The 11,958-nt window shown below is 38.6% G+C and overlaps 2 protein-coding genes across 7 annotated transcripts in view; one reads left to right on the top strand and one right to left on the bottom strand.

Moving 5' to 3' along the window:
• Positions 1-778: 778 nt before the first annotated feature.
• Positions 779-2,715, bottom strand: hsbp1b (heat shock factor binding protein 1b). Of its 3 annotated transcripts, none has more exons than XR_008953419.1 (4): positions 2,517-2,715; positions 1,615-1,681; positions 1,260-1,441; positions 779-1,178 (listed from the first exon to the last, which is right to left on the bottom strand). XR_008953419.1 is itself a non-coding variant. In XM_057052756.1 (4 exons), exons 1-3 carry the CDS (start codon positions 2,559-2,561, stop codon positions 1,320-1,322), a joined length of 234 nt encoding a protein of 77 aa, XP_056908736.1. In that variant the 5' UTR covers positions 2,562-2,715; the 3' UTR covers positions 779-1,178; positions 1,315-1,319. The 3 variants fall into 3 exon arrangements, 2 of the variants coding, with proteins under 2 accessions (XP_056908736.1, XP_056908735.1); XM_057052756.1 differs by having other exon boundaries at positions 1,315-1,441; XM_057052755.1 differs by having other exon boundaries at positions 1,312-1,441; positions 2,517-2,714.
• A 2-nt stretch (positions 2,716-2,717) lies between these two features.
• The window catches only part of si:dkey-246g23.2 (solute carrier family 66 member 2), a 38,774-nt gene continuing 29,533 nt past the window's right edge, over positions 2,718-11,958 (top strand). For all 4 annotated transcript variants that reach the window (XM_057052746.1, XM_057052748.1, XM_057052747.1 and 1 more), the window contains exons 1-3: positions 2,718-3,010; positions 4,723-4,967; positions 5,197-5,330. In XM_057052746.1, coding sequence (XP_056908726.1) covers positions 4,777-4,967; positions 5,197-5,330 — 325 coding nt within the window. In that variant the 5' untranslated portion in view covers positions 2,718-3,010; positions 4,723-4,776. The remainder of the gene's footprint in view (positions 3,011-4,722; positions 4,968-5,196; positions 5,331-11,958) is intronic.

Genomic DNA, 11,958 nt, shown 5'->3' with positions numbered 1-11,958 from the left:
CTACTGGCTGCATTTATTTTGCTTTAATGCTAAGTGAACACTTAATGTTGCATTATACAGAGAAAAATGTTAATTTGACCTGTACTTACGAAATGAATTGATTCCGGAAGTTGTTTCTTAACCTGAAAATTAGAGACGTGTTTTCCACGTAAATGCCCTAATCTGTTCCAGGCCCCCAAAAATTAGGATTTCTTTTTTTTAATAAATCATAAAAATGCATCAAAACATGTAACAAATACATGTTACAATTAGATTGCAGCACAATAAATGTAGGAATTCAGTCTCCAGGAACAAAATGAACTTTATTACAGGCTAATCTTACATTAGCCATCATTACTAGCAACGAACATTAACACTTGTGGTAACACCGCCATCTAATGGACAAACATACGAATAACCACAATAAATCCGAAGACGCTGGGATACACACAAACTTCTACATATTTATGTCCCTCCTAGCCAATGGGATTACAGGAAGATGCTAGGCGATAGCCAATGGCAGAGCAGCTTCAAGCATGTTTGCGTTCGCTAAACTCCGCGAGCTGCGAGTAGCAGCGGTAGCATATTTTTGCTTTTTGTATCCTGAAATTTCTTTCGTAACGAGAGGAAATATTTTCCCGTTGAGACATTTCATAACCTGAAAATTTTGCATGTAGAGCGTTCGTAAGTAGAGGTCCCACTGTACTAGAAAATCAAATGAGGGTATCTCAGTTACAGTTTCTTTATATACATTTCAAATTCCCCTCTGCACAACCTGCGCAATAAAACACGTGACAAATTTTGAATTAAGTAAGTTTAATAGAAGAAAATAAACATTGGAATGCATCCCAGTGGTGGGGACTGTGCTGAAGGCTTTAGGCGTTGCTGTACAACATCCTCATCCTGGTGTGGAAAACGATTGGCTCATTAACATGCAGGTCACCATTGTCACCAGCACCACCTTGTGGGACTTAACTGTGCATACACACTCCATGCCATCTGCATTCCAGTTCCAGGAGGGTGTATCAAACTATTCTAACCCACACATAACTCTCAATTTGAACTATAACTGTTTATCACAATATTCAATTTATAAAAAGGCATTTCACACTACAACACACCAAATCGACACAAGTCAGCAAATGGAAAAGTCTGCTGCTCCTGGACAGCGGGTCTCCTTCACACTGTCACTCCAGAACCTGCAGGACAGACATGTTGGTGCATAGTAATTTTGAGAAGTTGTATTTAGAGAAATCTATTCAAAGTTGCAATTCACTGACATTTATGAAGTTGAGATTTTTGGACTGGCGGGTGCATGTGTGGCACTCTTACCACCTTCATTATGATCCTTGACTCTCTTTGGCCTTTTCAGGCGTTGCTTCAATCTCCTCTACGCCTGCTTGGGTCATCAGATCCGCAATGTTCTTCTCCAGGTCGTCGATGCGTGTGCTCATCTCATCAAGTGAGGCAGCAGTTCAGGAACATAACTGACACCAGAGCCTACAAACTACATGTGCAGGTCATTCGCATCTCTTTGGAGCTCTTCACATAAAATTTAAATTCAAACATTTTCCTCTTTTCTCTTTGTAGGTAAACTGTTTCAATGGCACTTTTTAAATCAAAAAGGCAGGATATTTCTCCCGATGATCTGGTCCGACATGGTCTGGAACTTGTCCTGCATTTGTTGCAGGAGCGTCTGCACCTGCAGGAAACACAACATACATGCTTTTAATGCAAACGCCCGCCTCTTGATTTGTTTATCCCAAAACTGGCAACTATACATCCAATTTTGGTTCAGACAAAGTTCGCTGCTTTGGGGAACTATATAAAAACTGCCTGCATTACATTTTCAAGAGTACATCATCAAGCCAAAACAACATTCCACTCAAATGCACCATGTCGGTTGCGTATGCACGATAAAGAAAAGCTGCAGGACAATGATAACAATAGGACACAGTTTCCTTGACAACAATGCAACAGCTTTGTAAGCACAGGAGGCGGTGATCCTCCATTAGCGTGAAAAGCATCATGGAGGATCATAAATGCGCTACATTTTCTACTGTTGTAAATACTGCGATATCAATATAATATAAATTTAAATAGTAATATTAAAAAAAATGTGAATCGGGCTTAGCAATATGATCAAGTCATTATTTAATGTATCAATTCTTTTGAATAAGAACAACATAAAAGGAAACTAGTTTTTGGTTTGTAAAAGGTCTATATAACTGCTTTAATATGCATAGCAGACAGAATAAGAGAATTCAATTATGTGACATTAAATGCATGTCGTTTCTAGTCCACTGATGTCATTTATGCGACCGAGAAACCATTACATAACAGAGCTAAACACAAACTGTGATGTATTTACTTGATAAACAGATCTATATAAACAAACACGCGAACCAATGTCAGAATATCTCTTAAAGAAATGCCACGATCTGTTTTAAACTCGTATCCTTCCTTATGGTTGACGACTCTATTAGCATTACAGCTAAGCTACTGCAGCTAATTCTAGCTTCGTGGTCACGACTCACCACATTTGTGAGGTCCTGCATTGACTTGGGGTCCGTATCTGCCATGCTGTGGTGTAAATAATGATCAGTATGCTAAAATTCGGGGACCGGTCCACGGAGTGCGCCGCTATCAGTTTACTTAGCAGGTCAAAATAGTCGTTTCTCACACAACCCACCGTACAGTCAGCTGGTGTCACAATACTGGAAATCTCGCGAGAACTGCGTCGTTATTAGAAACGTATTCGCGTTTCAAATGAGGAGTGCGTCCGCCAGTAGTTGCGTTTACTTCGCATTCAGACAGGCTGCATTACGTAAACGAGCAGTTCCTTAAAAATACGTAAAGTGGTATTTAAAAAAAACAAAACTGTAGATTGTGGATTTTTTGTTTGCGCATGTTCCTTTCCATCGTGTGCACGAACTGTGGAACTGGTCTCGTCAAAGACCCAAGTTTGTTTTACTATCTCACTACTGGTGGAAATGCCTTGTTTTGATATGGTGAGGAAAAGTAACTGAAGGTACGTAAAGCTGAAACCTGCCTCTAGTAAATAAAAATATTACTACTACTACTACTACTACTACTACTACTACTACTGCTTTTCTACGTACTTCCCAATTCTGAAGTCTTCACAAGGAGCTGACGTCTGACCAATGGACTCCTCAGAAAGAACCTTTTAAAGTTAAAAGAACCTCTGACTAAGGTTGCAGGTGTTTTTAGAACAATTATATTGCAACAAAATGTGTTTTTACTTGCAAACTTTTTACTTGCCAAGTTGCTTAAAACCGACGTATGTATGTTCAGACATGAGCTACCCAACCCCAGGAAACTATCTTTAATCACAATAATAAAAAAAACAAACATGAGGCATATGGTAACACAAGTCAACTGAAAACAAGAAAATAGCTAAATGGTACATTTTAAAAAACGTTTAGAGTAATTTAAAAACTGGGAAATCAATAAAGTTGTCCGATTATGGAGTCATGTTGCGTTAACATTTTTTAAGCTTTTACCAGATGTCTTTGCCTGTCTTAAACTAAAATTCTACCTACCTTTCTCTAATATGTGTTAAAAGAAGACAAGTAAATATTGTTTTAAAAAAATCATGAAAAGCTCTAGCTACTTTACAATTAAAGAAACACCCACGTGATACACACCCAGTCTACAATAATTTTGAAGACCTGTTTTTCTGTAGTTCGACAAAGTCAAACTCCCATATACCACATACAGTATAGTTATAATGCAGCCTGAAACAGGACAGGCTTTTTTATTCTATATATTTGCAACCAGTGATGTACAGCCATACACCAGAGATGCAATACTTTTCTAAATGACAGATTGAAATCGAATTAAACAAACCAACTTCGCTTTAGTAGAGCTAGATTTATTACATCAACTGATGTGTGACGGGGTCACATATAGAATCACTCCTGAAGTACAGAGGTACAGTAGCATTTGCGGTAGTGCTGAAATACCATATTATCTGCAGTCATTACCACTGTTGTAAAAGTAAAGTGTTTGTGTCTGTGTGGTTGAGTAAGGGCAAGCGATGATCCAAGTATCTTTATCTGTTTTAGCTGGTGCTGGCTCTCCAAGCTTTTCAGACTGAGTTGTCAGCTGAGGTTGAATGGCTGCAAAGGACTGTATTTTCATATTGGAGATCTGCAGTATGTTTATTAAAGATAAATCACACAGTCACCCAAGACTAGCACCAGCTCTCATGCACATAGTCTTGTATGTGTGCAGTGCTCTGGTTTGGCAACATAGTGGACACACAATTTCCTTTTCCTGCAAGTTTATCATTTTGAGGACAACAGAATAAAACACAAGCCATTCTTTCTGTATTGTAGTACACTATTAATATAAGTAGTGTAAATTTTATTGGCATTCCAGGCTGAAGAACTTGATGGTGAATTAGTTTGGTTTTTTTCCCCCCACGGTTTATGAGCTGCATAATCTGCAGATATAATAAATTGTTCGTCTTTTTATCAGATCACAAGATGGTAAATGATTATGAATAACTTGTGCTCTTGAGTATAGACAGTCTCATTAGCACTGGGGTTAATTTAACTGCACAAAAAGCCCACAAATCTAAATTTACCAGGTGGAATCCAAACTAATCATAGGGTAATTTAATTTAGGCCCTAGAAGTTATATCAAAATATCCATTAGCATTAATACTGCTGAACTATTTATTCTGACGTGTAAAAGTACTGTTTTACTGCCTTCCAGGTGGGATGACTTGACAACCCAGACAGTGCATACACGTGACAGTCACTATATGAAATGGATGTACAGAAGGAGTATTGCATGTGGACGCCCTTGTCCTGGCTGGTGTCCTGCCTCATGGTGTTTGGTGGGGCCCTGCCTTACATCCCCCAGTACCAGGAGATTCAGAGGATTGGTAACAGTGAGGGCTTCTCCACCAGGGTGTGTCTTTTGTTGCTCGTAGCCAATATCCTGCGCATCTTTTTCTGGTAAGGATGACCACTAATACGCAATATGCATGAAATGTCTGACTTTCCTTTCAATTTTTCAACTTCAGGGGTCAACAGTGCGTTTTAGTATATTTTGTTACAACTGTGTCTTAAAATGCCACCTATCCATCAAATTGCAGGGTTTATGTGCAAACAGGTGTTGTTTTTTTTTGTTTTAGTAGGTTCCTATCATTTGATATCACCTCTGTTTGTGTCCTCATCCTTGTAGGATGGGAAAGCAGTTTGAGCTCACACTGCTGCTCCAGAGTGTCGTGATGATCGTCACCATGTTTGCCATGCTCCACCTCTGCTGCATCTTCCAAAACACCAACCGGATAAGCATAAAGCAACATAGACTTTCAGGTGAGTACTTCTTTCAACCGGAGACAGACGGACAGCAAAAAAAAAAAAAACCTGAAAAAAAAACACTAAGTCAGGCAATACCCACTTCATACCAAAAGGAGGCGTCATTGAAAAAGCTAAGATGGAAAAGCTACTGTTTTGTAATGCTTATGAACGTTTTTTTCTCTCTCTTTATTAAATAAATAAATGCTGTTTCTGTTTTTAAATAGATATTCATTAAGACCACTGTCTGGAGTAAATGCGGTTAATTGAGAAGACTTGGAAGATGGACAAATGTTAAGATTTTACAGTTTAGAAGTTATTGCTGTACATTTTGTGTGCACCTGTGAGAGAGGTTAAAGGGAGTGACACTGGCATATAGTAAGTGAGAAAGAAAGATGCTACAGAATGATGCTGACGGATCATTTTTAGTCATTTCTAAATTATTATTATAAATCCCCAAGTTGTCTGCTTTTGTGAATGGGCCGGCAGTTTTATTAGATGTCCTCCACGGTAAACCAGGATAGTTGAATATTTCAGTGCTCTCATCATGCATCGGAGTGAATTATTAAAGACACACACTGATGCATTGCAGCAGGAAAATACTGTGTGACTGCAATATTTCATGTGTTCAGGCATGAAAATAATGAACATCTGGACCTGTCTTGTCTCAGCAAACCACAGGATTACTCATCATGAGCTCTTCTTTTATTCCTTAATTATTCAGCCTGCATATTAACTTTTTTTTAAAGCAAATTCTAATAATTTATGCGGTGCTTTTCATCTGATGGTTTTGTATGCATTACACACTCAGCATATAAAATCAGGATTAAAGCTCATCACTCCACCTGGTACACAAACAGAGGACGTGCCTGAGGTGCTGTTTCACACATGACGGTACAAGGGGGCTGGGGTAGGGTGAGGACAAGAATAGATCAGAACAGTTTTTACTCCCAATTTACATCCCCCACACACCACCACCACCACCACCAGGGTCCTTTCAATGTAAAGTAGTTTAGGCATGACTTACAAGTCATTTTGACGGTCATACTCTCATCAGCATTCCCCTCTGCAGTGTTTTTCTTTTTTTCTCCTCTTTCTCTACTGTCCTTCTGCTTCTCTAAAATCTCCCTTGAACCCTCTCCTTCAATTGCGTCCTTTACACATACTGTACGCTTACTTTTCTGCCTTTTTCAAGTTGAGTCTGTCTCAAAAAGTATTTCATGGGCGATAAATGTCTTAAAATGAATGAAATCATTGATGGGGAGGCTTAAACAAATTCTGAGGTTTCTGTCTGGATACGATGTCCAGGCTTTTTTTTTTAACTCTATTTTAGCTGTTTATCCACTTTAATTCTAATTACTGTTTTGTCTTTGTTTTGTTTTTAATTTTTGCACCCATTACCTCGGGGTGGTGGTAGCTCACTCTGGGGAACTGGCTGAGAAGCAGAGGGTTCTCGGTTAGAACCTCAGTGCAGACAAAACATGGGAGATGTTCTGGTAGTAGGGGAAGGTGCCAGAACACATTCAGAGCACTGCAGAGGTACCCTTGAGCAGGGTACCAAACCCACAAACGCTCATATAGAGGCCTGCGATGAACTGGCAACTTATCCAGGGGGTGCACCCTGCCTTCACCCATTGTGTAACCTCCCTGTGACCCTGATAAGGGATATAATAGTTAATAAGACAAGACCCATTACCTCATTATCAGCAGATATTATAGATCTACAAAACTCTGTTTAGATTCATTATTACCAATACCATTAATACCAATGTCAATACCATCATGTTGCTCCCAGTGCCTTTGACAGATAAATTGCACATCTCGGATCATGAGCTATTCCTTTGTTTCTCTATAGATTCCTTTCTGATCCTTTGTTTTTTCTGTGAGTGTCCAGAGATTCTTTTTTTTTTTTTCATACTATGAAAACTACCTACTGTGAAATTGCTGATTTGGCCACTTACAGTTTTTCCTACACAGAAATTGCTACACCGGGCTAATTATGGACCTATAATATTCATTGACCTGCCAATGAGAAACATTCATAACTTACAGGGAAATGTAAGGGGATGTAAATTTGACCCATCAATAATTGTATTAGGTCCAAAATGTAGTTGCATCTAAGTAGATTTGCTTCAATTCATCAACTTGATGAAAGTTTTTCTCAGATTACTGAATTCAGAAAATCTAAAATTCTGGCAAAATGGCAGGTTCACAATGGGAGGTTCTAATATTCTATCTCTTTAAAAGCAGAATTGATTAGACTGAAATTTAATTACTTCACTTTCATATTTAATGTGCATGTGCAACTAGATGTGGACTTATGTGCCTGTAGCAGTACGTAGAGTACAGTAGGTACAGGTCCTTCAAAATTCTAGTGACTCAGCCTCAACCTCCTGGTCCATTTTATGCTGCTTTTGAATTATGACTTAAGGCGACTTCCATTTGCCATTGCAGAAGGCCACATTAGAAGTGCTGCTCTTATGATACTACCCAGCCGGCCATCAGCAGGAGGTTCCCCCTATATGAGCCTGGTCCAGCTCAAGGTTTCTTCCTGTTAAAGGGGAGTTTTTCCTTGCCACTGTTGCTTGTTGGGGGTCAGGCCCTGGGATTCTGTAAAGCGCCTAGAAACAATTCTGATTGTAACAGACGCTATTTAAAGATTGATTGATTGATTGACCGAGGAAGCAATTGGACGCCTAATAGCTGCCATTGACCCTGCGGTCATCCTTAAAACTGTTAGCACTTAAGCTGTGAAAGCAATTTTAAATCCCTCTAGATAACCTCTTCAGGAGATGATTGAACAGACAACCGACACATGTTATGAATTTCTTAAAGAGTGTGTGCTCACTGTGTTAATTTGTTGGCTGGGGTGTTGCAAGATGAAGTTCAGCCGGGGTTCCAGCAAATTAGACCCTCATTAATTCATACCGGTTCTTTTCTGTACTGAGCCGTCTGTAGTGTTCTGGTATTAAGCTCAGGTAAAGGATTATATCATGCATACTGGTTGTTTGGTTTATGTATACATTAGTTTGGCACCCATAGGATCACAGTTAGTGCACAATGTAGTGCAGCTAGTTTTCGCTGGGGACATATTTATACATTCACTTTTTTTTTCAAATATTTATAAGCTCATAAGAAAATGTTACAGTGCAGATAAGGAAGCCCCAAGCATTCAACCATGTCCACAGAAGAGGGGAACATCAGATGTAGCCCATACAAAAGCACACCAACATGCTGCATTTATCAAAAAATGTGCTTTTGAAAACCAACTGTAATTAAACCCCTGATAAGAGCTTCAACTCTAATTAGCAAGTCAAATCAAGGTAGGTTGTTTAGAGCTGCTGTAGTAGCATTTAAGCATTTGGATTACTTTGACTGAATTATAAAAACTGGAACTAAAACAAGAACCCTCACAGAAAGCATTTGTGACAATGATAATAATTTAGAAATAAGTATGATGGCAGAGCTGCAAGGGAAAAGCATTTACTGAGGAAGCTGTTTTTCAGTCAGTGCCTCATTAGTAATATAAAGCATTTGGCTGGAGGGGTGACAGTATATCAGAAGCTATTGGAGAGAAAAACACCGAATATGTGAACATGGAGAGGGTCTTTGTCTTGTAATGAAATAAAGAACATAACTGAATCATCTGATGCTCTTCATTGTGTCAGTGTTTGCTGTGTTTTATACATATTATACCATGTATGAATTTCATTTACATCTTCTGTCCCAGGCCCTGCTGTGGTGCATGTTACTGGCCCAACTTCCTATGAGAACAGGACAGACTCAGTGCCAAAAATTAAAGCCAGAAGGAATAAATGCAGGAAAAGAAAACAGTTCTCAGTAAAGTTACACTGGAAATGGCAGAAAGTGCAAGTTTGCATTTTAGGATAAGGATAAAAGACTTTATTGATCCCACATCGGCGAAATTGCACGTTACAGCGGTAGCCCGTGGTGTACAATACAGAAAAGTACTAAAATAAAAAAAAGACTCTTATATTATGTACATTGCTATGTACATTGTACAGTATATACAGAAATTAAAATTATGTACAGGAGGAGTGTCGGACAGTGTGAAGAAAAAAATAAGGTGCAAATAAGATGTGCAAATAAGACATTCCAGAGGTAGGATGATTAGTTAGTGCAAATATGCCAACCCTGGGTTATTGGTGCTACAATTAAGTGTTGTGCATGTTGAACAATCTGACGGCATTTTAGTGATAATGTACAACATAATAATTGTAATCTTGTAATCTTACATGTCCTGTGATTAAAGTCCAAACTAAAGGGAGATTCTGCAGCATTAAATACAAGCACACTTAAAAGGATAAAATTTCCAGCAGTAAAAGCCAGCAGAGACATGAATGAACCTGGTTTCAGACAGTGATATGGATTATTATCATGAATCTTTTGTGTGAGATGGGCGAGTTAAGAAAAAAAACCTGCTCTTGTAACCTTGTGCTCTAAAATAAATCCTAAGAAACTGTTATCAGGAAAGCTCGATACAGAAAATATTCAGAGGGTTGTGCCACAAACTCTGGACGTATTTATAGATGTAATTTAGGTATTCCTAAACATGCCTGTGATCCTACTGATCTGGTTGTGTAACTCAGGACAATGTGGACAGTTTGTCACATTACTGGACAAGCTCCAGTACTGGTGCAGCATAGATGGTGACAGTGGCTATCACCATCTACTGTATGCGCAGGATCGGACTGTGTGTGTGTGTGTGTGTGTGTGTGGGTGTGTGTGTGTGTGTGAGAGAGAAATAAAGACAGAAAGACTAATATGTCGATAAAACAATCAATATACATGATAACTAAATAAAAAAAAGAAAAATCAATTCCTCCTGAATGCCTGTTGATGAAAAACATCCTTAACTCAGGTTGGGTTCCCTTTAATGAGAGATCAGATTTGGCTGACTCACTTGTAAGAATCGATCATTTTTTGTCATAGTACGTGTTGTTAAACATTAAAAATAACTACACCAGTATTTTGTCAATTTTAAATGTCATTTTTATCATGTTCGTGTCCTGAGAAACTTTAGGTAACCAAACTTGTGACTTGGAAGCCTGACTTCTGCAAAGTTTTCCTACTCTATATTCAAAACATTCTGGATGAGTCACTTTGTAGAGGAGCTGGAAGTTACAGCAGTGTGTAAAATAATGGCTGTAACTGCGCTCCTAACCTAATTGGACATGTACCGAGCCTGGGGTCATGTGGCCTCCACGATCGTCATGACTTTTGCAGATTCCTCAACTCGTTGTCAACATGTCACAGTGCACTGCCTGTAGGACTGCCCTGAATCCAAAACACACACACAAGGACATATAACTACACTGAAAACCTTTCCACATCACTGAGCTGGAACTATTAAAAAACAGGGTGAAAAAACAATAACATTTGTTCCAGTGTGAATGTGAGTGTGTGCCCTCCGTTGTACTGGAGACATGTCCAGGGTGAAAAGTCGGCAGATATTTTAATGAGGAAAATGGTTCAGAAAGGTCCGGGTAACACAAAAATTCACGCCACAGAACACAGCAGCTGCAGATTATCTGATGCAAACAGTGTATTTGTGTTTTATGCAAAACACAATCTCAATAGCTGAATGTCTGAATTACAGCTCTGCTCTGCACCTAAGATAAGACAGCTTCTACCAGACACTAGACTCCATATTAGGGTCAATATATTTTTTTTCCCACATTATGTTAATTGTGCAGTAATAGTTCCTCATCTAGTTATTTTCACTGTGATCACCTAAATCTTCCAGTTGGCTGTGGAGGATTGCTAAAGAACAAAGTAAGGTATGCAGTTATATAGTAAATTAAGAGATAAGTGGAAATTATATTTAAATAATGACTTAAACGAGGCAGTGCTGTGATAATTACTGACTATTGACACTGGTTAACATGGTAATTGTACCACGTGGGGGTCAATGAGGGTCAATTTGGCTGTGAGGGTTTTTGTCTGAATCCTTAGTTGAAGGTGACAGACTGGTCATAAAACAGCAAACATTATTTTCCAAGAGGAAAAAAAAAAAAGGAGCAAGCCATCCAGTTTAAATAATAATTAAAATTCCAAGCAGTATGCGGGTATGTTTGAGCTAAATTTGAAACTTCAGAGAACAAAACAGTCCGACATGCATGTAGCACATGTTATGACACAATTAAGATTGGCCTGAATGCCCGTGAATACTGTGCATGTTACCGCCCAAAAAAATAACTGTCTAAAATTTGTCTGTGCTATATTGTGAAGCTACTAACGTGAACCATAACATGAAACTCTTTCTCAGGTTTTAAAAATGTCTTGCTATAGGTCACATTGTTTAATCTGTAAATCTTTAAAGCTCTGGAAATAGTTTTCACCTATCTGCACATCAGCCCTGCTCCCTGACTATCTTTAATGTATACCTGCTTATCTCAGTAGGAGGAAAGGCTATTAACGATGGCCAGTGACCTGGCAGATTTGAGCACATAATTCAAACCCTTTTCAGATTCAGATTCCTTTATTTGTCCCACACTGGGAAATTTACAGCGCAACAGCAGCAAAAGCATGCAGAAAAAAATTGAAATAAGAATAGAAAATATATTTTAAAAATAATGTATATATGTATATATAATAATCCAAGATAAATGGATAATCAGCCTTT

This window comes from Takifugu flavidus, chromosome 13, assembly GCF_003711565.1.
Source record: "Takifugu flavidus isolate HTHZ2018 chromosome 13, ASM371156v2, whole genome shotgun sequence".
NCBI classification, from domain to species: Eukaryota; Metazoa; Chordata; class Actinopteri; order Tetraodontiformes; family Tetraodontidae; genus Takifugu; species Takifugu flavidus.
The sequence above is the reverse complement of the archived record's forward strand: the minus strand, read 5'-3'. Positions and strand labels throughout refer to the sequence as shown.

What these genes read in the sequence shown, in the direction of transcription:
- hsbp1b (XM_057052756.1), bottom strand. Translation starts at nt 2,561, where the DNA reads ATGGCAGATACGGACCCCAAGTCAATGCAGGACCTCACAAATGTG. An exon ending in TGCAGGACCTCACAAATGTG is followed by an intron (nt 1,682 to 2,516) that starts GTGAGTCGTGAC and finishes TGTTTCCTGCAG; the next exon opens with GTGCAGACGCTCCTGCAACA. An exon ending in GGACCAGATCATCGGGAGAA is followed by an intron (nt 1,442 to 1,614) that starts ATATCCTGCCTT and finishes CTGCTGCCTCAC; the next exon opens with TTGATGAGATGAGCACACGC.